This window comes from Ambystoma mexicanum, chromosome 11 (genome assembly GCF_040938575.1).
Source record: "Ambystoma mexicanum isolate Mex_15411 chromosome 11, UKY_AmexF1_1, whole genome shotgun sequence".
NCBI lineage: Eukaryota > Metazoa > Chordata > Amphibia > Caudata > Ambystomatidae > Ambystoma > Ambystoma mexicanum.
This window is the reverse complement of record NC_090934.1, coordinates 480,132,615-480,160,298: the sequence shown is the minus strand read 5'-3', so window position 1 is coordinate 480,160,298 and position 27,684 is coordinate 480,132,615. Positions and strand designations below refer to the sequence as shown.

Here is a 27,684-nt window from a genome sequence, read left to right as displayed (position 1 = left end):
ACACTCGTTTCATTAGACGGCTGCAGATGAATGAGGTTGGCAGAGCTGGGGGAAATGCGGTCAGATGGCAGCAAGGAGAGAATGGTCTGACCAGGAGAGTGGGGTGGTGATTGGGGAGGAGAGTAAAAGATCAGTATGGATGATAGCATCGAGTGTGTCTAGCCGGGAGGGTAGGACCAGAGTGGGAGAATGGAGAGGGAGAGCAAGGTGCAGAGGTCACAGATGAGGGTGGTTGCCGTGATTGAGGAGTCAAGGTGGATGTTGAAGTCACCCAAAAGAAATTGCTTGGAGGTGGATCTGAGGAGACAGGAGGAGAAATCGGCCCATTCAGGGAGGAACAGGCTGGTAGAGCCAGGTGGCCTGTAGATAGTGGCAATGGTCAGGGAGGAAGTTGGAGAGATGACCAGCTTACAAACCATGCTCTCAAAAGAAGAGTAAGAAATGGTGGAGGGTATTTGGGAAGAAGGGACCCACTGAGGGAATATCGGGGCAACCCTACCGCCAGCGCGGTTAGGTCGAGGCTTGGAGATTATCTTATAGCAATCGGGCAGAAAGGAGTCAAAAGCAGTGACTGAGCTGGCATTGAGGCTTGTCTCGGTAAGAGCGAGGATATCGAGGTCAAGGTCTTCAAGGAGGAGGCATATGTCGGCGGAATGTTTGATAGAGCGAGCATTAAGCGTGGCTAGATGCAAGAGGTCACTGCCTTTTTTGAAGGTTTTTCGAGCAGGGGTACAGGGCGTGGTACACCAGTCAGAGGAGAGAGGACAGAGAGAGAGAGAGAGGAAGGAGTAGCATGTGTGGGAAGGAAGTTGATGAGGGACGCAAAGTGCCGGTCAAAGAGGAGGTTGGGTTGAGGACCCTGAGCCATGATGGTGCCATTGTGATAGACATGGATACTTCTGGTTAATAAGCCCGCAAAGAGTACTTCCCATATAGTGCCACTGTTAATTGGTGAAGATGTAAGAGGAGAGATAAGATGAGGGGTCCATAGATCTGGAGAGGGGACACAAAAGCGAATATGAGTGAATCTGTTTGGAAGTTTCCCTTACAATTTTATTTCTTACAGACGTGGTGAGAGGGAGAGGGTAGGTGATAATGTAGCAGTTAGAATAGATAGGGGAGATGGTGCGTGCCTTAGGGGCCACAGAGGATAGGATGGTAAATGGAGGAGGGACTGCACAGCACAAACACACCAGGCGGCCTAGTAGCCAGGAGAAGCAAGGAAACGGTTTTAATAGAAACACTTCAGTACCAAAAATGAGGTGCAGAGATGTTAAAAACATACCAGAAATTCTAATTACCAAAAAGCACAGAAATGCATTGAAAAGAGGGATAAAATAAGGCAGGATGGCATGGGCACACCTTGGTTCAAGAGCTGTTTAGGTTAGTGAAAAGGCGATAACAATGTCCAGCCATGACTCAAAGGTACTCAAAGTGGAGAGAGCAGAGTTCCAAAGGCACTGGTTTGTGGGCTAGCAGGCTGCATGTTTGTTGGCTGTTCCATGAGGTGCTGCAGGGTTGAGGAGGAGGGGGCCCACCCCCAGCCCGAACAGGCTCAGACAGGGGCCTTAGTGGTGGGCCTTGGGTAGGTGGCTGGCTAAGCCTGCCTGGCGCCTTTATTGGCTTTTTAGTAGCCCGATCTAGCCAATCAAAGTCGGTGTAGGGCAGGCTAGTGGGGCACCCTTGGAGGATGATGGTCTTGGCCATCTTGGAATTGTTGCAGAGGAATTGAAAATACAGCCCAGCTTAAACATAAGAACTTAGTTTTTGGGGGATTTGCTTTTAACCTATTCTCCACAATATATTTATCAAACCGCTCTAAAAGTCGCTGGAGCCGTAATGTTTTTTTATTTGTTGATTTGTTGCATAGCCTCTACTGGATCCACACAAATGGAGGAAGGTTACATATGTGTGAATGTTTCATTTTCTGCCTCACGCACAATAGAAGGCTGCAGGCCGGTGGGTTTGACAGTTTTCTTATTTGTTTTGTGTGTGCCTGAGACTCCCGGAAGTGAAGTGGTGCAGTTGTGGAACCCAGCAATGTGTTTATTTTAGGTGTGATTACTTTGCGGACTGGGCTTGTGGTGGAGTTCTGCCTAAGGCTCATAGGAACTGTGAGCCAAGCAAAATCATGTTTTATCACTGTGCCGGCTGGCTCTGCCAGAGTTGGGATGCTGTGTGTGGGTTTTTTGTTAGGAGTGGTGGGATCAGGAAGCCAATTGTAGGTTGTTTGCAGACCTGCTGTGTGATCCCTGTTTCTGCTCGGACCATGGATTTTCTAGCTACGCCACCTTTATGCCAGATAGTATGCAGAGTGGACTGTTGTGTGTTGGTGTTAGAGGTGTGAATTTTGCTGGGTGTTGGTAAAGGGACGAGCAGGTCAGAGGTACCTGCGTAGAAAGGGTTTATGGCACGAAGGGCACGTCCCACCCACATTGCCATAGGACACAACCTGCCTAACTGGCCTTTGCATACTTGCCAACCCTACCGATTCAGGCGTTAGGCTACCGCTTTCTAAGCAGTCCTACCGCCTACCAATTTCCTTCTCAAAACGTACCGCTTAATGATGGCTCCACTAGGCCTGGCTGCCTGAGCCCCACAGCAGCAGCCTCCAGTGTATTGAAGGTAGGCGAGTAATGGCCCATTCATTTTGATTGATTACATTCTGCCTGGCGTGAAACAGACACTCTCTGCCCTGCTCCCCCTGAGGTCAGTGTCATAATGTCCGCATGACCACGCCATGCCATGCCTCTGAGCTGCCTCATGAGAGGCGTCTCACTGGAAATTCTTCTGAACTTCAGGCTTATGTGGGTCTGTCTGACCCTCGTGATATGATCCGCCTATTAATGTTATTGTTCCTGTTAATGGTAACTAGACCTCGAGCAGTGAGAGACCTGATAATTAGGCACATCCCAAAACAATAGCCCTCTCCCCTCCACACCCATGACCCCACCAGCTTAATTGTGTCTTCAGTTGACCGAACCTCGAAACATTTGTTTAAAATACATTGTTTTATTGTGACTGTCACGCATTGGCGGGCTTTTCCCTCCCAGTGTTTTGAATAACTTTTTGCACAAACGTGTGATGCAGCATGTTATGAACCAGCAATACCCAACTACATTATATGTAGGTAAATGTTGCTAAGGGCAAGAATTAGTAAAGCACGGCCCTCGCTAATTGCAAAAAAAACATGGTAACCTGTCCTAGTAATGTCCCTATTTTTGTAGCCCGATTCACAACGATTATCCACATCAAGAAACGCGCACCCACTTATCTGACAAAGAAGAGCACATTCACAAAGCGAGCACGAAAAGTGTGTCCGCATGCCATGTAATCGTGCACAAGTTGCGTGAAGAACGTCAGCACCGTGACCGGTTTACTTTTTTCATAACTGTGGGAAGGGGCGTGCATCATAACGGGCAGAATGCATTTTTCAGGTGTCATGGCCATGTGTGCAAAACTTTCTAATCATTAGAGGATACGTTGGTTGTGGGGCATGTGTTAACAAAAAAATACTTGTCGTTTAAATTGCATTCCAAAAGTGGATAGTTAGCAGAGTCCAGTTGCAGGCACCTGCTGATATAGGCGGGTGTATACCTTTTCAGTGGATATTTCGTGTTTCAGCCCCCTGCTGCCTGGCCATCTCTTATCCCCCAGCTGTATTTGTCTCCCTTGTAATGTCTGCATTTCACATGTGCCTCACTTTTCTGCTCTAAGCAAGGGGGGTACCAAACCATTATGTTGAAGTGGGTACCAACACATCTTCATCCGGCCTGGGCAAGGGCAGTGAGTCTCTGTGGCAAACTGAAAGTTGCCTGTGCGTTTGGTTTTTGTAAGGAATTGAAGTTCTGCTGCCTTGAAGTGGCTTTAACATCCATTGGCCCTCGAGGATCACGCTGTGTCCCTACAAAGCCCTGTACACAATCCTCTGTACTCAATATGTATAAGCTTTGAAGGGGCTGTAAGGTTAATTGGCCCTCGAGGGGCACACAGACCTGTCTCCCTACAAAGCCCTGCACTAAATTCACTTCTGCTTCTTATTTGAGAGTACTTAGCACATATAATGATAAAATATTAACTCCATGTCCCTCTTCCTCTCGTCACAGTACTTATTGAAGGTGGTCCATCCGACTTCCAACAGAAACCAGAGAGTCCTACAGATATCTGGACACAATGTTGGCAATTTTGCCTTTGCTAGGCTGCTTTCAGAGCCAAGTGGTGTAATGTTCCCGAAGTGTACTATGCCATGCTTCCAGTCTCCACTTAGTGCACATTTCACAAACCAAAGCAGACCACTGCATTGATGGAAAGGGCGGCAGAGGCATATGCAGTGGGCCAACGTAGTTCCGCCCCCATTTTTAACGATGGATTTGACGAGCGCTGCTTCTGGGAGTGCCAAACAAAGGGTAGGTTTTCAAAGCCCTCTGCGATTTCTTTCCCCGTTGGCATTATGCAGTATGCCACTCTTGAAACCTTCTGCGGGATTACAGGGCTTCAGAGAGTACATCAATTCTGGTAAATTACGTGTTCTTTAATAGGCACATGTCCTTAGTTTGCGAGTAATCCAAACTAACGTGTTGAGGCGAGTCCCAGCTTTCATGATGGCAGCCAATTTTCTTATACACTGCAGCTTTTCTGGTGGCCTTTTCACTGCACTTCACCGTGACGTATACACAAAGGTGGCTGCTCTTTTGGAAATTGCAGTTACTGCCGATTTCAGAGCCAGAAGGCTAGGTGAGGCGATGATCAGTCCAAGCTGCGGTAACGTAAGTGGTGGTAAACTAGGGATGTGATGACATGCCTTAGTAATTTCCTGTGATCTAGTGTGTTCTTGGATTTAAGTGTATGTTGTGCATCGTACAGTAGAGCAGGATGTCGACAAATGTTACTTTCTGATCTGCATGTTGGTTTTCAAGACCCATTAAACATGGAGGTTTATGATGTCTCCGTTTTTTTCTCTTCCGCATTTCTCTCTTCGCCAGGCTTTTGTGGATTTCTTCTCTCGAGGCCTCCATGCCGAGTACAAGAGCAAGGGCATCATTGTGCAGGTGAGTGAAGTGCTTCAGTTAAGTATCCCTGTTATTGTGTGGTTGCCATGGCAACTGTTGGCTGTCTTGGCAACCGAAGGAAATCATTCACTCACTTTGAAATGTGACATCAGCAGACCTGTAAGGCCTCCCTTTTCTCTAGCTAGCATCTGCAGTTGTCTCGAAGAATGCCCATAGCATGAAGCCGAGTGGGACAACCCGGGTGTAACAGCTGAAGCCTTGCTACACCGTTCTTCATGTACTGCTTTTTGCACGGTGACCAGTTTTCATGGACAAACAAAATGAGTTTTATAAAGTTAGTGTGGAGCTGTGAGCCTCTTAAAGTCCAGGTAGCTTTATTTTTCATATGGAAAGTTACGTGTAGTTCGTTATTCTTGGCTTCAATACACGAGACCTCCAACTAGCCATCTTCATGCGCTCCAACTCAAGCCCCCCCCCCACCTAACACATTCAGAACGTTCCCTGCACAACAAGCATTCGACAACCACCAACATTCTATCGTGGCCAGTAGGAGAAGCCAACATTCAGACAGTTACTACACAGAATGTAAACCTGCTGATTGATTTGAATGATGGGTTGAGCTATTATTAAAATCTTTAACTGCTACTGTATTTTCACACTGTTCCTGTTTCTGGACAATTGGTATAGTTTAAAGGTTTTTTTTGTAGAGGTTGGTGGTCTTTTTCTTTCAAGAAACTTGGGGGCAGCAATGAAGATACATTCTGATATTGGCACATTGCTCACTAGGTATGGGCATTAGGGGTTTATGCATCAGTGACAAAAACATTGTTAAAGGAAGGTCATGGTTAAGTCGGACTAATAACCTATAATATTCAGTAAGAAAAACCTGTGTTAAAGGGGTGGTAAAATAGAAAAAAAACAAGACATTCACCAGTTATTGTAAGCATTGCACCCATCATTTTCGCCACCACCATGCACTGCTAAGACTAAAAGCCAGGACATCAAAGATGGCGTATAAATATAAAACATGGATGGATTTGCAGCATACTTTATTTTTTTTTAAATTTCAAAATGAACATTAAAAAACAGTGATAGAACTTAGCCCCAACTTGACAAAATCCATTCAAATTTTGCACAAATATTGAAGGTTCAGTCTAATCTTTTTACATTTTTGGCAGACTCGTCAAACGGCACCAAAGTTAAAAGCCATCTAAAAATGTTGAGACCCCCCTCTAATTTTGCCCCCTCTTCACAAAATCCCACCTAACTTTGCAAAAACATTCAAAGTTTATCTAAGATCTTTTTCCAAACTTGTATGCAGATTCGTCAAACGGCACCACATTTATAAGCCGTTCAAACATTTTGGGACCACACTCAAATTTTGGCCCTGTTGGCGAAACAGCACCAAACCTTGCAGACGCATTCGAAATTGGGTCTAAAATGATATTGCAAAGTTATAAGCCATCCAAAAAATGCTCTTCAACCCTATAATGCAGAAATATGCATGGATGTCCCCTAACTTTTGTCAAGCTTACAAACATTCCAGAAAGGTCCCTGAACATTTGAAATGTTTGTGGACATCGGAGAAGAAAAAACACCCAATTTGTGGCGCTTTCTGGATCTATCCTCATCACCCCTCACATCCCCAGAGATTGTTAAATTAGTTTGACAAGTATAATGTTGCATTTTTTAATGTTTTTTATGCAATGTCCCGAGACTATGGGTGCAGTTTGCAAATCCAACCTGGCTCCCGTTTCAAATGTTTTCGCGCACCTCCCATACTCTTATGTCCCGTCCCCTTTCCTCCATAATGCGAGGGACGTGAGACGGAACCTTTTTCACCAGAAAAATCTTTTTCCCCTCTAAATTTAGAGGCGCGGCCCTGGGAGCATGCGCTGCCCTGACTGCACCCTCCGGCGCCACACCCCTGTCCCCTTTTCTGCGTCAAAGGGAATGGGCCGAATTCACCAGCGCTCCTGGGTTTGGCTTCGGCCATGTAATTCCACGTGTGGATTCTTCCTCTATATCTTCTTTTGTCTTTTATCAATTATGTACTGGGTCCTCAGACGCCACAGCTCCTCCCTGGCGCATGTGGACCTCAACAGGGTTCAGCGGGTGCCCATCCTGCAATGGGCTCTTCCCGACTTCAGACCCCCACCCCCTCTGCCTACGTTGCCTTGGCCCAGACCACAGTTGGCAAGCCCGTTCGGTGTGCGGTTCGCTGTCCTCGAAAGCGCTGAAGAACAGACTAGCCAGGTGGAGGGAGCTCTTTCAGCGGTAGTCTCCGGAGGATCTCAAGAACTTTGTGAAACATCGATCCAGGCATGAGGTAGGGCCTATATTTTCATCCACACACCGCAAGGGAGACTCCTTCCCTGGCACTCTCCTGCGCGGGAGGGACCGGTCAGGTTCTTATACCAAAACATGCACCGAGGCTGTCGCAGCTCCCGGCCTCCGGGCTGAGGGGTCCTCTGATCCTCCCGGTGCCAGTGTTAAGGGGCTGCTAGGCTCTGTTACCGGGCTTGGCTCAAGGGGCTCTGCCCTTATACCGGCATCATGGCCGAGGGGCTATGCCCTGTTACCGGTAGTACGTCCAAGGGGGCGCCTGAATGCAGCTCTAACGACCCCCGGGTCGAGGTTGCTATACCTACTGGGCCTGTGCCAGAGGAGCGGGGAAAGTTGTGCACCGCACACATAAGAGACTTGGCAGAGGCTGGCCCCAGCGAGCCGAGCAACACGCCGCAGCCACGAGGTAGGCAGCTGTCATGATGCCTATCCCCGGGGACCCAGGCCAAGTCCAGCAACCGCGGAAATAGGCATCAAGTTATTCCAAGCAAGCCCAACAACCCCTTCTAGGGGCTATTTGGGTGCAGTCCTGGCGTCTATGGCGCCAGGCTCATATGGAGAGTCAGTCCTGGCGCCACAGGCGCCAGGCTCATACATTACAATTTACCTGATGCGGTCCATGCTGCAAGAGCTCCAAGCCAAAAGAGGCTTGGAAGGGACTACTTTACTATTTTTTTACTCGGGTGGGGCTGGGGAGGAATAATTACCTGGGACTACTTTGGAGTCTATTTAAACCACGCCCGAAGAGCAGCACACGCTTCGCGTTATTCTGCATCCAGCAGCGTAACGCTCACCGTGCCTGCAAGTCTGCATCCAGTCTTCTGCCACGCCCGCCTCGAGTCTGGAGCTCCTAGAAAAAGGGAGAAAGAAGGAGAAAAGGTTAGAACAAGAGCAATACCTTTGATCCTTACCTGAATTCCCGATCCATCGCGCCTTCGAGCTGGAAGAAAGAAGTTAATTTTATGCGCGTCGCCCCGCCGGCTGCAGCGCCACGCTGAACTTGCGGGCCTTCGCAGCATCTTCACATTCCACCGTATCCTTCTGCATGTTCCCGCCGCACTCCGGCACCTAAGGGGAAGACCAGAACAGCAAGGTGAGCCAAGGGAATACACAGAGGCAATATTAGTTACCCCCCGTGGACTTACCTGATTTTACCACCGGGGGTACTATTCCTCTTCACGGGTCGGCGCAGATTCCACTGCATCCTCGCTGAACCCGGCCCCTAAGGGGAAACAAAAGGACACCAAGGTGAAACAAAGGGACAAACAAGGGGAAACCTCCTTGCCACAATAGACTTACCTGATTTTACAGCCGGAGGCATTATTCCCCGAGACTTCATACTTTCTCTCAGTGCCTGAATAAAGGAGAAAGCAACAGGTTAGATATTGGCATTATTTTATCGAACTGTGTTGGATAATACAAATCCTTACCTGAATATTACCGGTTGCCACGAGGAACTCTTCGCTAGGGTCAAGCTGCAACCTGCAAGGAATCGGACAGAGTGAAAGTCAGACATTTGAACTCTTACGAACTACATTTATTTATTTTTAAATGTCTTTATTGGCATTTGTGAGTAAGCTTGTACAAGGATAAGATTCTGAAAGCAGTTACATTCAAAATGCAATAACTGGCGTAAATGTGATATGGTGATCAGCTTATAACCAACGACAAAACTATTAATAAAGAACAAACAAACTAAGGAAGAAAGGGAAAAGAAGAGAAAAGAAATAACAATAACAGTAACAGTGACTGTCCCAACTCTCGGTGTGGTTTCTTAATCAATGTCGCCAGGTTCGGGGAGTGGGTCCGGAGGCGGGTATCGGCTTTGCTCCCTCAGTACAGTTGCTGGGTGGAGCCCTTGGGTGTGGTGGGCTAATCTGTAGTGTCTGTTGCTTTCTAGGATGCAAGGGGGGTGGGTTCAAGGAGGTTTGTAGCTCGTTGCAAAGACCATGTCTCTAAGGAGGGCTTTCCAGGCCTCCAGCACATTGCTCACATCGTCGCCGCCACATTTGTTTCCCTCCTCCCAGGCTACAGTCTCAGCCGTAGTCCATCTTTCCATTTCCCTGATCCAGGGGTCATACCTGGGGCCCGCTGGGGCCTTCCAGGCCATGGCAATTGTTCTCTTAACTAGAAGGCAGGCCATATCCATAAGCTTCGTCAAGTGTTTGATTTTACCAAGTCTCGGATAGGTGCCCAGTAGGCACTCCTTGGGTGTCCACTCGTAAGTTTCTAGGCCAGCATTCCTGCAGGTCCGTTCAGCGGCCTGCCAGAGTTTCTGAGATTTGGAACAGGTCCAAAACATGTGAATCATGTCCGCCAGGTCTGAGGAGCACCAGGGGCACCTTGAGTCCGCTTTGTTGTTGAACGTGGATATCCGGTGAGGGGTCATATACGTTCTGTAGAGTACGTTCAGTTGGATCAGTCTAAACCTGGCGTTTCTGGATACCTCCTTTGGATATATCAGGGCTCTCGCCCATTCGGCCTCTGTGATTTCAGTCCGGAGGTCTGCCTCCCATTTTACCTTCAGCCGGGCGCTCTTTGGGTTGGGTCGATCGTTCAGTTGAGTGTACAACCTGGACGTCGGTCTCCATCCGTCACCAACGTCATACATTTCTCTCAGGAGGGGGTGAGTTTCTGGTTCCTCAGGCCATGCGACCCAGTTCTTTCTGGCCACATGTCTCACTTTTTGGTACCAGAGGAAATGGCCCAGTGGTAGTCCATCTCCTTCTCGAAGCGACTCGAAGTCCCTGAAGAGGCCATCATGAAACATGTCCCCCCATGTGTAGAGACCATGGTTCTCCCATCTCCTCATAGTTGCCAGGTCGGTGGAGGTTTTGCAGACATCCGTCATCATGGGGGTGTCGGGTGTATAAGAGCGTTGCAGGCCCGCCATGGATCTCACCTTGTTCCATACCCGCCTTCCAACCTCTAGTATAGTGGGTGGGTTGGGGGGTCCAAGTCGGGGGTTCCAGAGTAGCTCCTTGGGATACAGCGGTGAAGAGGAGTGGGATAGAAGTTCTAGCTCAGCTGAAGGTTCATCTGAGAGCCATTTTGCCAGGTGTGTCGACTGAGCCGCCAGAAAGTATCTCTGGAAGTCGGGGAGCTGAATGCCGCCCTCTGCGTAAGGGAGTGTGAGGGTATTCAGTGTGAGTCGGTGCCGGGCTCGTCCCCAGAGGAAGTCCCTGATCAGAGAGTCGAGTGTCCTGAAAAAGGGTGGGGGAATGTAATACACCACGTTGGTGAAATAGTAGAGGAACCTGGGGAGGATTATCATTTTAGCTATCGCCGCCCTCCCCATCATGGAGAGCGGGAGCTTTGACCAGAACTGTATGGATCTCCGCACTCCGCCCATTGCGGCCTCCGTGTTGGCTTTGTGGGTGGATATTGGTGAATGTGTGATGTTGAGGCCTAGGTATCGAAAAGTGTCCACCTGCCAACGGATCCCGATCTCAGGAAGCTCCTCCTCAGGTTTATTTTTCAGTCTTGCTAGTGGGAACGCGCAAGACTTCTGCCTGCTAAATCTTATCCCCGAGTATCTTGCAAAGTTGTCCAGAACATCCAATACAATCGGGGCATTCTCCAAGGGGTCGCGCAGGTATAGGAGGACGTCGTCGGCATATAACGAGATGATGTTGTCTGATCCTCCAATGCTGATGCCAGCGTCAAAGAACTGCTTCCTGAAGTATATTGCCACCGGCTCCAGGCCTAGAATGTACAGCATTGGAGACAGTGGGCATCCCTGTCTGGTACCCCTCTGGATGGGCCAGGCCCTCGATATCATGACACCCGTTTTAACTCTTGCCAATGGGTCGCTGTACAGGACCTCTATCCAGCGGATGAAGTGTTCGCCAAGTCCGAACTCCCTCAGGGTTTCGATCAGCCACTCCCAGTAAATAGAGTCAAAGGCTTTTATGGCATCCAGTGAGAGTACTGCTAGATCTTCCTCGCTTTCGGACGTCTGTGAAATGATATGTTGGAGCCTCCTGAGATTGGCGGAGGTGTTACGCCCCGGAACGAAGCCATTCTGGTCCTCATGTACCAGGGAACCGATCACCCTCGAGAGCCTTTTGGCCAATATGGTCGTCAATATTTTGCCGTCGTAGTTTAGGAGCGCCAGTGGGCGATATGAGTCACATCTATCGGCTGGTTTGCCTGGCTTGAGCATCGGGACGATGAGGGTTTCTCTCATAGTGTTAGGGAGAGTGCCCGACTCGTATGCCTCCGTATATACTGCGTGTAGTATAGGAGAGGTGATCTCCTCGTAGGCCTTGTAGAATTCTGGGATGAGTCCATCTGTGCCAGGAGCCTTGCCTGTGGAGAGGGATCTGATTGCATCTGTGATGTCCTCCACCGTAATAGGCTCCCCAAGTTTGTCCTGTTGTTCCTGGCTCAGCCTAGGCAGTCCCACCTCAGCCAGCGTATCCTTTATATCTGCTATGGGGACCTTCGTCTCATGAGTGTATAGGTCGTTATAGAATTCCGTGAAGGTATCATTAATCTCTTGTCGTGTTCTGCAGGTCTTTTCGTTCGTATCTTTGATCTCCTTGAGGGCCTGTCTCGGGTGCTCTTTCCTGCATAGCCATGCGAGTATTCTGCCCGGTTTGTCAGCTTCCCTGTGGGCCTTCGAGGTGCGCACAGAGAAGTCAAACTTCGAGAGTCTTTCCCATGCCTCCCTGCAATCCTCTCTGATCAGTTTCAGTTCAGCCTCCCTTTCGGTGGTTGGTGGGGCGCCACTTTCAAGTCGCTTTATTCTCTCCTCCACGACCTCCAGTTCTCTCCTCAGTTGTCGCCTGATCCCGCCCGCCTCGGCGATTATCTCCCCCCTTGTCACTACTTTCAGCGCCTCCCAAAGCGTGCTCCACTTCTCGACCGAACCCTTATTTATCGCTAAATATTCTTCCAGCTTTTCTCTTAGGGTTTCCTTGAATGCTGGGTCGGTCAAGGCATCTGATGGCATGCGCCACGTCGGGATGGGGGGGCGGGGGCCCTTGAGGGAGAGCTGCAACAGCAAGGGGGAGTGATCAGATATTGTTCTGCCCATGTATTCTGCCAATTCAACTTGCGGGGTTAGTTCGTTGGCGATGAAGAAGTAGTCCAGTCTCGTGTGGAGGCTATGGGGAGCCGAGTAGAATGAATATGATCTATCCGAGGGGTGGAGGTCTCTCCAAATGTCCGTCAGGTGTAGGTCTGCCACCATCCTGGGGAGGGCCCCAGGGGAGGCGCTATGGGGCATGCGTGGAGCTGTCGATCTGTCCAGTTCCGGGTTCATAATAGAGTTGAAGTCCCCCCCCCATATGAACGTATACTCTCGGTAGTGCAGCAATTTTGCGCATAGGTCCTTGATGTGTGAGGGTATATTGTGCTGGGGAAAATACGAGTTTACTATACACAGGGGAGTGTTCTCAAGCATGCCCCACACTATTGCATACCTGCCCTCTTTATCCAGCTCCGTTCCCATTTGTTGAAATGGTGTGTCCGGGCTCACCCATGTATAGACTCCTCTTGCGTACTTTGAGAAGGATGCGCCGCTACCCTGGCCTCCCCAGTATTTCAGGATTTTGTCTGTGGCCTCCAAGGTGAGATGTGTTTCTTGCAGGAGGGCCAATGATATTTTTTTCCTCTTTAGATAAGAAAAAATCCGGTTTCTTCTTATGTATGTTCCCATCCCTCTAACGTTCCATGTAATTAGCTTGAGTCTTGCTGCCATTGCATAAGTGGGTTCCTCGATGAGGGGAGTGCCACCCCTTCTCCCAGTGTTGCATGAGCCGTATTGTAGGGTGGGTGATGAGCCATTTGTGTGGGGTGGGTAGGCCCGCCTAGGCCCAGGAAATCTTTATTCATCCGGGTTGGGACAGTCATAACAATAACAACTTGGAACAAGTAACTAAAACTAATGCACCCAGCTTCAGCCACCGGGGTGGAGTGCTCGGGGGCCCTCGCGCCGTCCGACCTAGTCCAGGTCTCTGGCGCGAGTGGTTGTGTGCAGAAAAGAGGTCTGCACTGGTCAACGGTGGGTCCGTGGTCTGTGTCCATGGGCGGGAGGTCGAGTGAGCCCGCAGTCATTTAGCGTTCTGATGTGGTAGTTTTTCTTCAGTATTGGTATAGCCTCGGTTCGGTTTGGAGTATAATACCAAAGAAATGGGTGCTCCAGCCGCGTTAGTATGCGGTCAGCTTTTTGGGCGTGCTAAGTGCGTTCCTCTAGCGTGGTTTCTTTGGGAGCCTCAGCAAGGTTATTGTGTTCCATCCACATAGTGGCCGCTTCTGGTGATTCCAAGAATATTGCCCGCCCATTGTGGATTACTTTTAGTCGTGATGGATAGAGCAGCATGTATTTTATGTTCAGTGTCCTCAGCTGGGCCTTGATGGGGACAAAGGAATTCCTTGCTCTCTGCACCGATTGGGTATAGTCGGGGTAGATGGTAATCTTTGAGTCACCCCGCTCGATTATACCTCCTTCCCTCGAGAATTTCAGGATCACCTCTCGGTCGCGGAAATTGAGGACCTTGGCGATGATGGGGCGGGGGTAGGATCCAGGCGGGGGGCGCTTCTGGAGGGATCTATGAGCTCTTTCAATGGCGAATCCCTGCGAGAGTTTCGACACCCCTACTTCCTGCTGTATCAGGGACTCCACATAAGCCGTCGGGTCCATGGTCTCCGACCCCTCCGGTACGCCCAGGATCCTGATATTGTTCCGTCTGGCCCGACCCTCTGCTTCTTCGGATCTCGCCTCCAAGAAGTGCACTTTCCGTTTGAGGTCCGCTACCTCTTTCTGTAGAGACGTCGTCTCATCTGAGATGTCCTTCTGGGAGGATTCGACTATGGTGACGCGCTCCGTTAAGTTGCGGGCATCTTGCCTGATAAGTTGTATGTCCGTCTTAACCTCCCCGATTTTCGTATCGATGAATGTCCTCAGGGCCGCGATCGCCTCAAGCACTTGATTATGTCTGGTCTCATCCCCAGGGGCATCTTGTGCTGGTGAGGTCTTCGGTGTGGATTGAGCAGCAGGCTTGGATGTTACAAAGGGGTCCAGAGTGGCGTGCTTGGCTTTGTTCCTCGCGGCAGCCATCTTGCCTCTTTGATGCCGTCGCCACCCTCTCCCCCGTGTCTATCGGCCGCGTAGCGATCTTCCTCCTGGCCCTTCTTGGCTGCTGCACCGGGTCCTGACGGTGCCCTCGAGTGGCCCGAGCCGGGGTGCACTCGACTGCAGGGAGGGACTGCTCGAGTCAGCGAGTCGCTGGCTCCCGGATTCAGTGCGAGCCGCTGGGTTATCAACGTGAGGCGGCCGCCATCTTGTGTGCCTCGCCCGGGAAGAAGGGGGAGCCAGCGCCGGGTCGCGGTAGAAGCTTCTCAGGCCCCGATTTTCGTCGGGGTTGGGTGGAAGACAAGGTCTCCCGCTTCGGCCGCCGGTGGATCTCCTCGGATGCGGTGTCTGTGGGCTGAATCACCTTGAAAAGGATCGGACTGCTGCGGCCCAGACGGAGCTCAGGGAACTCGCGTCCTCACTCCGTGGACATCAGGCCACGCCCCCTCTTACGAACTACATACTTACGGCGTCTCGCCGGGAATCTCCGAGTCAATATTGTTCTGGAACTCACCAATTCCTTTGAGCCAGTGAAACAACTGGTTATCTACGCGCCCCTGTGCTCAATGCAGGATGGAAAGCTCATCTTTCCAAACCATCAGTTGAGACTATAAGAGGGGGGCATCAAAGGTGATCAGTGGGGAGAACAGTGGGAGTTGGGGGGGGGGGGGGGAGGGTGGGTGAGGGTGAGGGGGATTTGGGGGTTTTAACGGTCAACTCCACGGGTGGTTAATTCCCTTTCTCCATTTGCAGAAGAATATTCCTACGGGCCAAGCAAACGAAGCTAAGTGGGCCAGTCCAGTCCGTCATCTCGGCAGTATGCGTCACATTGGTGGAGACTGCAGCTGTCCAGTTCAGATCGACGCCCCTGTGGGAGCCAGGTGAGCGTAACAGCAGCTCAAGAAAATGGCCGACGTGCCAGAAAAGGACACACGTTCGACGCCTCTGCATGACTTTGGCGAAGAACGACGATCAAGGTAGGACTGGTATCAACCAGGTATGTGGCCTACGGCCTACCTTTCTTATGTGCAAGCCTGTTTTCCTTTACGTCTGTATGTACAGGGTCTGCAGCGGCCTCTGCTGCCTCTAGCTACCCCGTCCGTGCCCTCCTCTTCAGCCAGCGAGGACCAGATCTTCGAGAGGTTCCTCGGCTTCATGAAATCTCCACAGATGGGGGCTTTCATCAAGGACGCAGTCAGGGAAGTCCTTCCCGCTATGCTAGCGGCACCTCAAACTCCTCCGCCATACCTCATACCCTGGCGCAGCCGCCTCCTCCAGCTCCCCAGCCTACTCCGCAGGCGGTTCCATACCAGACTCCTCTTCCTCAGCCGCCGGCCCTGGTTCCAGTGCCCCAGCCTCCGGCTCCGGATCCTCCTCCTCCTCAGGAACCCCCAGACCCTATGGAGACTGATGAGGAGGAGGAGGATCCTGACGCACCATCAGCCAGGGCCTTCCAGGAGCGTCTCCCGGGCCTGGCGGAATACCAGGACCTCCCCCAGCCCCAGGTAGAACAGCCGGTAGAAGGCGTCCTCGCTGAAGTACTCACGAGGCACCGTTCTGCCAGAACGGGGATTCCACTACAGGCAGACGACGTGTCCCTCGCCAAGAAGGGTTGGCTCAAACCCCACTCCACTCTTTCCAGCCAGTCAACCACCGCCTGGACGCCAAGTACAGGCAGATGGAGGGGGATACACTCTTGCTCTCCTCCCCCCCTCCGCCCCACTCCTTGGTGATCGCTGCAGCATCATTGTACTCCAAGCCTCAGTCGTTATCTACAGCGCTGTTAGGCAAGGAGGAGAAAACCTTGGAGGCATACTGTAAGAAGCTGTATTCCAATGCTTCCTTGCATCTGTGACAGGCTAACGCAGACGCCATGCTGGCAGCCGCCAACCAGAGATTATGGTGGGAAATTTCTGACTTCCTCCCTGAACTCCTTGCCCACAGCCAATCGCGTTTTAAGGCGGGGCTAGCCGAAGCCAAGCTTGTGGCTCAGGATATCATGGAGTCCACCCTGGCACACATTGGTGCCTCTGGACGTGCCATCTGTATTGCCACGGGCATGAGGATGGCCTGGCTCCAAGCAGCTAAATTCAACCCGGATGTCCAGGAACGCATTCTAGACCTGCCCTTCGAGGGCAGCGACCTCTTTCACTCCAGCACAGATGAGGAGCTGGACAAAAAGAACAGCTCTCAGGCAGCAAATTTTTCATCCATACTGACAAAGACCACGCCCAAAGCGTACTCCCATTCTCAGCAACGGTCAGATAAGGGTGCTCATCTGGAGGCTTCCGCGGCTTCCGGGAACGGAGGTGTAGGCAGCCGGAACGCTCTCCGACCCCAAGCACCAAAGGGGGAGGGGGGAAAGGGCTTTTTCCAGTCCCCCCCTCCGATGGTAAGTCATGACGCACCCCTCCGTATACACGTGTCTGCAGTGGGGGGCAGGCTTGCCCTTCACGCACACTTTTGGCAACAGAACTTTGAGGACTCCTGGATCCTGTCCGTTTCTCTGGGCTACCTATTCCTGCTTCTCCTCTCTCAGGTTGGGACAGCAACTCTTTTGGCAGAGATTCGGTCACTCGTCCTGAGCCAGGCCATGGAGGAAGTCCCAGCCTCCCAGCGAGGCTCAGGCTTTTACTCCAGGATCTTTGCCATTCTGAAAAAGAACCTGGCTGGCCTGAGGGTTGTACTGGACCTTTCCACCCTCAACCTCTCCTTACCTCTGCAGAGATTCAAGATGGTTACACCAGCCTTTATTGTAGAGCCATTGTGCAAGGGAGACTGGATGTGCTCCCTGAATCTGAAGGACGCTTATCTGCACGTCCCGATTTGGCAACCCCATCGTTCTTTCCTCGGGTTCAGGATTATGGGCTGCCATTTTCAGTACAAAGTCCTCCCCTTTGGCCTCAACTGTGGTCCCCAGGGTCTTTACCAGACTCATGAATGCTGTGGCAGCCCTCCTCCGGGCTCAGGGCCTCCATATATACCCCTACCTAGATGACTTGCTCGTCAGGGCTACATCTCAAGAATCAGTTCACCACTCCTCCCGTGCACTGATGAACATGCTACACAACCTGGGCTTTTCGCTCAATGACAAGAAGTCACAGCTGCAACCCACTCAGTCTTTGACCTTCCTGGGCCTCATCTGGGACACGTGCTCCGAGAGGGTCTTCCCCTCGGAGGATAAGATTTCGGCCATCAGGAGGGCCACGTCCCACTTTCTCAGCCGAGGCGCTACTTCGGCTTGGTGGTACCAGCATCTCAATGGTCTTTTTGCAGCTGTACTGTTGGCCGTCCCCCACACAAGACTCATGATGAGGAGGATTCCGCTCCACTTCGCAGTATCGTGAAATTATCAAGATCCCTGTTTCTCTCCACCCGGACCTCACATGGTGGTCCAGGGACTGCAACCTGTGGATGGACAAGCCCTTCAGGCCCCCCCTGTCCCACAGGTGACGATTACCAGACTCCTCCTTTGAGGGCTGGGGAGCCACCCTGGATGGTCTCTTGGCCCACGGCACATGGACCCGTCAGGAACAAGAATACCACATCAGTTGGCTGGAACTGAACGCCATCTGATAAGCGCTCAGAGCCTTCCTCCCACGTCTCAAGGGAAGGGTTGTCCTCATCCAGAAAGACAACTCGACCAGTATGAACTAAATCAACAAGCATAGGGGGACCAGGTCCCCTTCCCTGTGCAGACTGGCGATCAACATGTGGGAATGGGCCTTGGAGAACGAGATTTTCCTCACGGCAGTCCACCTTCTGGGGGAATCCAACCTGGAAGCGGACAGGCTCAGCAGGTTGGGAGCGGACAACTACGAGTGGCAGCTGAACGACCTTGTTGCACAGGAGATCTTCCACAGGTGGGGCCTCCCCCAGGTGGATCTCTTTGCCACCAGGCACAACAAGAAGTACCCCCAGTTCGCCTACTGGCAGGGGCAGGGCCTAGGTTCCATGGGCGATGCCTTATGGATCCAGTGGAACGGCATGTCTGCATACGCCTCCCCGCCCACTCGACTGATTCACAGAGTGCTTTGCAAGTTCAAACAGTCTCACCAGCTCAACGTCATTCTGATAGCTCTGTGGTGGCCAGCTAGGCCATGGTTCTCGGAGCTGCTCAGCCTCTCCGAGGTCCCTCCAATCCACCTTCCGGCCGGCCCAGCACATCTTCTGACCAGCATGGGGGCAAGGTCGTCCACCCCGCCCCTCAGAAGCTGCCCTCACAACGTGGTTCCTGCGCAAGCGACGCTCAGCCACCTCAACCTATCCCAAGCCAATCTGGAAATCGTACAGGGGGCTAGGAGCAAGGCTACCAGAGCCCAGTATAAAAGTAAATGGACCAGGTTCTGCCACTGGGCGCACTACAAGGATATCGACCTGCTGGCTTGTTCATTGGACGACGTGCTGTAATTTTCGGCGCACCTCGCCAACTCCGGTGTGCAGGTGGACACCTGCCGCACATACCTCTCAGCCATTGGGGCCTACAGGAATTTGGAGGAAGGGGTCTTCTCCTCCTCCAACCCGATAGTCAGGAGACATTTGGCCGGACTCGCTAGACTCTACCCACCCATCAAGAAGCCACACCCCGTGTGGGATTTGAACCTGGTTTTAGGCGCCCTCGCGCATAAGCCGTTTGAGCTTATAGCGTCCGCGGCCGACAAACTGGTAACCATCAAGACGGCCCTGCTAGTTGGCCTCACATCGGCGCTTGGTCAGCGAGATCCAGGCCCTAGTCACCTCAGAGCCGTACACTACCTTTCACAAGGATAAGGTGGTTCTGCGGACCCATCCGGCATTTCTACCTAAAGTGCCATCAGCCTTTCACTTAAACGAGGAGATTGTCCTTCCTACATTCTTTGCTGACCTAAAGGACGAACCTCAGAGTCATGCACTGCCTAGATGTCAGGCGTGCCCTGAAATTCTACCTAGACAGGACCAAGGGCTTCCGCAAGTCAGATGCCCCATTCATCACTTTTGGAGGGCGCAAGGCCAGGCGATCGGGCCTCAAAAGCCTCCATTTCCCGCTGGATGGTCTCGGCCATCAAGGAAGCGTACGAGGGCCAGCATAGACCCCTTCCGGCGAACATGCATGCCCATGCGGTCAGGACAAAGGCAACAGCCATCGCCTTTCAGCGCCATGTCCCCTGGCAGGTCATAAGCAGGGCAGCCACATGGACCACTCCATCGGCTTTCTGCAAGCATTACTGTTTGGATGCCGGCTCCAGGTCAGATGCAGCTCTCGGACATGCGGTTCTCCGGAACCTGTTTGCTTAAGGAGGGTCTCCACTCCCCCCCCCCCCCCCCCCCCCCCCCCCCCCTTGGGGCTACATTCAGATGTAATCGCCCATGCAGTATGGAGGAAAGGGGACTATGGACTAAGAGTATGACGTACAGTGCCCATGAACGTTACGTGGTGCTGTGATTGGTCCAGAGGCATCTTCTGAAAATGAATCAGGAAGTGAGTCCGCGGACCGGATGCAGATTTATTTTTACCTACTTTTTGGCCGTTTAAAAAAAAGCTACTGGATGAATTTACACCAAATTTGCAAAGGTACGCTTTGGCCGCCGCTCCTCACGCAAGTTTGGTGCAAATTCGTCCTGCAGTTTTGATTGTAGGCGTGAGCACTTTTTTTTTTTTTTTTTCTTTTTGGCCATTATGTCTGAGTATTTCAAAAGCTTTGGTGCCCCCTGTAACTTTGCCCCCCCCTTGATGAAACCGCATCACACTCTGCAAGATCATTCCAAGGTGGCTATATACTTGAGGAATGGTGAGGATTCATCAAATGGTGCTAAAGTTGCTGAAGTTATAAGCCACCCAAAAACTGCTCTTCCTATGAGTTGAGCAACTTTACCATAACTGCAAAGCCGCTATCACAGGCTATGTAATATATTGTTTTCATTTGCACCCATCCTTCCCTTTATCCACCATCTGCTTCTACCTTGCTGTATGATAGTTTTCTCATCCGTCACTCTTGGGTCTGTTAATATATTTATTTTCTGAGCCATCTCGTCTTTGGTCCGCAGTAAGGTATGCTTACATTTATGCTGTCTTTTTCCTTGCACAAGACTTTCCACAAAGCTGTAACCTGATCTGCATTCCGCCTTAATTCGAGAAGTGCATTGGTTGGGGTTAATGTCAAAGCCTACTCGTTTGACTGTTGCAGAACACCGGACAAGGAGATGTATGAAAAAACATGACAGTCCCCTCAAAACCAGAATGTCTGATTAACATAGTTAGTAGCCCATTGCACCTTTCCCAAAGTTAAAACCAGATTCTTTTTATTACAAAAGTATGTTGGTCCTGTTGCATATTTCAATGGCTGTTGCTTACCCCTTCAAGTCATTAATTGTTCCTCAAACTTTAATGTTCACTTCATGCTCCGAAGGATTGTAAAGTGGAAGTTCCAAATGTATTATATTTTTTTAAACTTTTTTGTATTGTTTCAAAATACGAGTACAGTACAGAAGAGTGAACACAAAAATCAGTACCAAGTTTTCCTACAGTCCAGTTTACATTTGTAAATTGCATAATTACCAACCGTGTAGCAGTAAAATCTTAATGACTAGTCCTTCAAATTGATTTTAAGATTAAGTCTGTTTCAAACCATCATGACCATCCCTTAAAATTCTATATAATATGCATTTTGCAGCAAAAGTGTTTTAATTGCTACAACGTGCTTCTGCGTAGTTTACTACAAGGAGTCTTTGCAAAACAACTCTTGGCTTCATTGGGGCACCCAAGTTATATCCTATATCCTTCTAAAACCCTCCTCCATTATCGCCCAAGTCTCGATGAGTGCTTCACCTAGCCCTGCCATAGCCTGTTTTTCCAGGCATTCAGCGTTTTTGATCTCCGTTACCAGGTGTCCACAGAGGGGAAGATCCTTTTTTTCCCAGTATCTTCCAATTACCAAGTGGGTTATAAAAATACCCCAAAATATAATCTCTGCCTACCAAGCCCAGTACGTTGGGAGCCCCACCATGATACAAGTGCAGTATTGCCAGAGGGTTGACCCCCACGATGGCATGCCTGCTGTGATTCAAGCTGTAGAATGTGGATGTTCTAGATCATCTTGTACTGATTTCTTAATGGTTTCTTCCAGTCTGACCTGACACCAACACTCTTCTGGACAGTACACATCTTTGAGAATAGCCCCTAAATTAGGAATCTGCAACCATTGGCTCTCCAGATGTTTTGGACTAACTCATCAGCCATAGCCAGCATAGCCGGTGGTGAGATTATAGGGACCATTGTCCAAAGCATCTGGCGAGCCACAGGTTGCAGATGCATTCCCAAAATGCTTTAATATCAATGATGGCTGCAGCTGTAGTCTAAGTTGGAATTGGCAAGTAAGCATGTGCTTTGTGAGGCTTGGCCACACCAGTGAAACTATAATCCTCTACCGTGAAGACCAATGTCCTGGCAGATATTTAGCTCCTGCTAGCCCAGGAGAGCCTGGTTAGCTTGTTACCAACAGCTAATATGTGTTTGGAATATTTAAAAAGAATTGGGACACCCATAGTTGACATTTAATGGTTAATAGAGTGTATGTATAATGGACATGCCTCTTATATGGAAGCGAGACTTACAGTGCATAATGTACTAACTTCTGGTTCCATAGAGGTAATATCTGCCTACCGGATGATGTCTAATACCCAGGGGCTGGGTTTAGCTCCTGCTCGAAATGTTTTTTCCAAACCTTGCATGAAAAACAACCATGCACCACACATAGCAAAAGCATCCTCCTAGTAAACTAGTAAAATATCACGTTAATTTCAATCTAGTTTCTCTTAACACACTGACAAAGAATACCACCTTGCCACTCTCAAACTATTAAGTTAAAAATAAGCCAAACCTATGCCCTCAAAGGGCACCACAGCGCAAAATCAGCTTGGAAAAACAAAGGATTTGAAGGGGTACACAGAGAAAAACGGGAAGGGGCTATCCTACAAAAAGGTGGGCCTTTAAACGTTTCTGACAATGAACAGGGTTGCCAGTTTTCCTGAGGTGAAGAGGATAATGCATGCCAAAGTGAACCCACTTTCACTGTACAATTGCAGCAAACAGTTAGTAACTTGAAGAAAATGTTGTGAAGCTGACCTGAGCACATAAGGACATAAGCACTGAACTCCAGCTAAATGCCAAACAGCAAGCTTTTTAAACTGTCTTGCCGCACTGAAAGACAGTCACACTTCTACAAAGTGATGTGGAGAAGATCGTACTGGCATCCTAGCCACATGTTTGAACCCACCAGCTAGGATTCATGCAGACCCCCCCACCTCCCTCCCGTGCATCCCTATTAGACAGTACAGGGGAGGATTATTCAGCTTCAGATCCCCTAAAACGTCCATTGCCTTGCTAGCCCCTCCATATCTCCACCATGTCTTCTCAGCAGATTTCAGGCATTTCACCAGTTTTGCAAAGTATTCGGAGCCATGCGGTCGTAAACTTTAGCGATTCATCATTACAATTGTAAAATACATTGGTTGATTAACCGATATCCTCTGTTACTCTTATGTCCCGGGGGCACTGATATAGATGACGCCACCTCCACACTGAGGAGTAGCCGCAGCCTCTACGGTCTAATAGGATGTTCTGAGATGTCATGTTAAAAGCCTTGTAGACCTTAGGCCTCTTCTCCCTTGCCCCTGAAAAAACACTGTGTGTCTGTCTATTGGTAAAGATAATGAAAAAAGGTGTTTCTTTTTCATTGCACCTCTGGAAGCCTCAGTGCTGAATTGGCTGTGCAGTTCCATGGAAATAAGAATGTTCCGACCAGCTCTTGGTAAATGCTTGCTTTTACAAGGGGGATTCTACTGTAGTTAAAGGGAATGTCTGATTAATTATCTGTTATTACAGCCACATGGGTTAATGGTATGATCTTGGCTTTCCAAGTTTCACCTTCCCTGGCCATGAGCAGCAGGGCTTGGGATGCTGCTGGTAAAAAGGTGTTTCAAAATTAAGGTTTCACCTTAAAACTGGTCAACCGTGCCTCCATCCTCTCTGGTTTTTCAGCTCAGATCCTGGAGATGGATAAGTCTACTGATCTTTTCTTCCTTGTGCCCCAGAGGCGTTCTCCTTCCTCCTCGGACCAAAGAAACCTCTCTTCAGCTTTCAGTTGCAAGGTGCATGACAGACATCTTGGCCGGGGTGTTTTGGCCATCACACCTATTTGATGACTTTTTAACCTCAAAATAGACATCCAGAGAAAGGTTATTTTAAGTTGCCCTTTGATGGGAAGATGCTTCTGTCTAGCACGAAGGTCCTGCAGCAGTGCATAGTAGATCTGCAAACTTCCAAGTCCCATCCTGCATCTCAGCTACAGTAAAAATGTTTGAATCATACTCCTGCTTTTTGCAGGCATATAATAATAATTACTATTGGCGACTGACTGTTCAAAATAGATGTCCCATGCATGTCAAAAAATATTTTAAACAATTTCACTGTGTATGTTTGGTAAGTTTGATTCCGCATTAGGTTTCTTTAACTTGAATCAAGGGTTTGGTTGTAATTGTTTTATGTATATTTGCTTCTGTTCGTCCATGTAAACATTTGTGTCCATTATCATTTGTATAAGGTGTTCTTCTGTATTTAAGACTTGAGTGTTTTTCAAAAAGAAATCTTTCTTTGCTATGTTGTCTATGCTGTGAATTCACACATTTTAACTATTAAAATAGTTCTGTAGACTTTTGGTTGTACATTTGTTCCATGGGCATCTATTTCCATATACATGTTAATGTTTCTAAGAGGCCTGTGGGTTATTGGTAACCTGCTGTTCCGTGTATAGTATATAAGCTGAGACAGCTTGGTAAAACAAAAGTCACCACTAGCTTCAATGTTTTTGGACAAACAACAAGCCTACTGTCATATGGTTGGCTTACTAGACCAAAGCTTCGTCCCACCAGCCACGCTATGGATGGTGCGAGTCGCCCATCATGCCCAAGACCTTTTTGTCGCCAATAGTGGGCCTGTTAAGCCAGCATTTTCAGCAGTGGCGCAAAGACACAAAAGAGAAGAGGGTCCTAGACATAAGCAACTAATCTGTGGCTTCTACCCACTCTACTGGCATCGCCTTCATGCCGCCAGAGGTTAACCGCCAGACTCAAATACAAAAACTATTCTCTAGATGACATTAAAGAGATCATGCAGCACAAAAGAAGCTGGGGATTGTATTCTTGGTACTTTCGGATCACCAACAGATAAGGGGCATAAGACCTTTTAGTTGGTGTCTCTTGACCTTCACGATGCTTATTTCCACATCCCTAACTGGGCAGAACATCGGTAATCTGATCGTTACAATGGGAGGTTGACCTTCAGTACAAATGTCTTACCTTTGGTCTGAACAATACTCTGACTCTATTTACAGGGGTTCTTGCAGTGGTTGAAGCTCACCACAGGATTCTGGGGATTAATTTGAATCTGTACCTCGATGAATGGCAGAGTCCCTTCCAGGACCCTGCCGTTGGAGTATGTTGAAGAGGGGGCGTGGCCTGGCACGCCAGAACAGATCATGACGGTTCATGAACGGTCCAACAAGGTGCGAATTAGAGGCATCCTAATGAACGTAGCAGATCCAGACCTGGCGGAATACACAGGATCTTTTACACCACAATCTCGCTGCTCTGGCAGAGGATGAAATGGAACTAGAGAGAACCCACTATGTTCGCCCAGGAGGACCTCAGCGACCAGGCTTCATCCCAGATGTACTAACGAGAATTCACTTTAACACCCTGAAAGAGAAAATCATGGCCAAGACGAGACAAGATCTTTCAGAGGAGCAACAGTGATATACCAAGATCTGGCAGCAGCAACACTTGATTAACTAAAATCTCTAAAACCAATGACTGAACAGCTCTCGGAGAGGAAAATCTGTTGCAGGTGGGGCTTCCCTGCAGCAATCATATTCACCTACTCGAATTGAAGCTGGTCAATGAAGGAAGCCAAGCAACTCTTGGCCCCAAAACTCATGAGACAGCGGCAGGCTTGGTTTCCCACTTTCAGGGCACAGTGTAGCAAGGGTGCGCCCATGGACAAAGGTCTGGAGAAGTCATAGGGCAAGGAAAACTCCACAGGCTCACATCGACCCGACCTGAAGACTGAAGTATCTCTGAACACATTTTAGCAGCAGTAGAAGTCCACAGAGCACCTATTCTGCATTAGACAAACAACAGTTTATATCTTCACTTTTATGATGAAGAACACTTCTACATTAATGGGTGGAGGAATTTGATTACAGCAGAAGCAGCCACTTGCTTGGTTCTCTGGGTTGGCCCCAAGGTTGTTAGACAGTTGGCACAACTTTTGACCCTTGGGCAACCTTACTGTTGAGGAAAGAGAGGCGGAGGGATGGTTGGAAGGTGGGGGAAGGGTTAAACAGTTCTCTCATATGCAGTTTCAACAGAGAGTCAGTTTGTTGGTGGAATGTATGCAGGCAAATAACCTGAGGCCAAAACTCCATGGCATGCCCCTCTGATCTATGATCACAAACCAGAGGATTCCTTGCGGATCCTAACCTGAAATGTCCAAGGGTTGAACCCCTCGATTAAGAGAAGAGCAGCCTTAATAAAAAAAAAATGGAATGATGTCTCTCGCTGTGGTACTTCTTCAGGAGACCCACCTTTTAAAGGCAGACGAAAACAGATGGTCACACAAGGGCTTTTTGCAGAGTTTCTTGGCAACAAATGGTGTAAACTAAAAGGGGGGGGGTTCCAATACTATTCTCAAGGTCCATCTCATTTTTCAAATCTGGGATCCTCTGTGGCCAGAACAGACTATTTCTGTGTCAAAGATAACTTTATGGGCGACAGCTTTATATTTGTGTCCCTATACGACCCTAATGAGAAGCAAGATAGCTTTTTGGAAGAGTTCCTGCTCCAGACTCAGATGAATCTTGATTGAACTATCCTTATTTGCGGAGACATTAACCTGGCCCCAGACCCTACTATAGATAAAATGCTCCCAGCTACGTGTGAAGATTTTAAGAACTCAACTTTCACTTAAATCCTCAACATGGTCTCCTAGATATCTGGAGATTCAGAAATGGCAACTAAAGAGACTGCACACACTATTCATGCGTGCACAGGGCGTTTTCACAAATAGATACCCCTAATTTCCTCATCACTATCCTCAATTGCAGGCCCCACTATAGAGACCGAAATGCTTTCTGGCCATGCCCCAGTCTCTCTCAGGCTACTGGTCACTGGATTGGTACACCCGACCCATAAACCTTGGTGATGATTTGATCCACTCTTAAAATACACACTAGTCTGTCAGGAAATAAGACAAGCCATCGAAACCCATTTCGAGCTTAATCTTACAGACATGGTTAATTTCCCTCTATTTGCTGAAATGGAGGCAGCACGGCAGAGGTAGAATATGCAGGAAATCTTGTGGCTGCGACAAGTGGCAGCCATAAAAATTAACACGGCCCCTAAATTACTGTACCAATTTCTAGCGCTCCTGACACAGGTCCCGACATATAGATTGCACATTCTCAAAGGAAAATCCTTGCATTCCTATGGAAAGGTCGGCGTTCTAGAATAGCGAGCAAAGTATTACTACGAAAACCAATATTGGGTGGCGTGGGCATTCCAGACATTTACTGATAATTCTTAGCAGCTCAATTATTGCATATATGTACTTGGTGTCAGTCGTCATCTATCCCTAGATGGCTGCAGATCGAGCAAGCCACAACCCCAGTGCCCATTGCACAACATTAATATGGTGCATTATCCCTCAAACATCTCACTTCTGTCCTCTACACAACACTCCCTGGGGTGCTGGAACAAAGTAATCACAAGATGGGCTCTCAAGAGGATTAGGCCCACTATCTCCCATTTTTAACAACCCGGAATTTATACTGGGACTCCAGAAGTCAAACTTTGATCAATGGATTAAAGGCAGCCTTGGGGATCTGAGACAACTACGTAACGCAGCGGCACCCCGGTCGTTGGAGTGTAAAACTGCTTTCGCTCTCGCGGAAAAACAGATTTAGATACTGCCAGCTGGACCTCCAAAGTTGAGGTCAAACGCAGAGGGACAAAATAACTGTACTCAAGAGCTTACTTATCTCACAGGACTTACAAAAGCAAAAATGTCTACTCTATATAAACTATTGGATCCACATGAGCAGCTGCCTTGCACGGTAAATTGGAAGCGAGACCTGGGTTGTCCGATACATGAGGACTCCTGGAGGCAAATTTGGGAACATAGCAGCCATATATTGCATTGCATTGCACTAACGATGA

General features: G+C 49.3%; 1 protein-coding gene across 1 annotated transcript in view; it reads left to right on the top strand.

Annotated features, from left to right (window-relative positions):
• HSD17B12 (hydroxysteroid 17-beta dehydrogenase 12) overlaps window positions 1-27,684 on the top strand; it is a 1,764,331-nt gene that overhangs the window by 1,298,485 nt on the left and 438,162 nt on the right. The window contains exon 9 of the mRNA XM_069623326.1: window positions 4,983-5,048. Coding sequence (XP_069479427.1) covers window positions 4,983-5,048 — 66 coding nt within the window. The remainder of the gene's footprint in view (window positions 1-4,982; window positions 5,049-27,684) is intronic.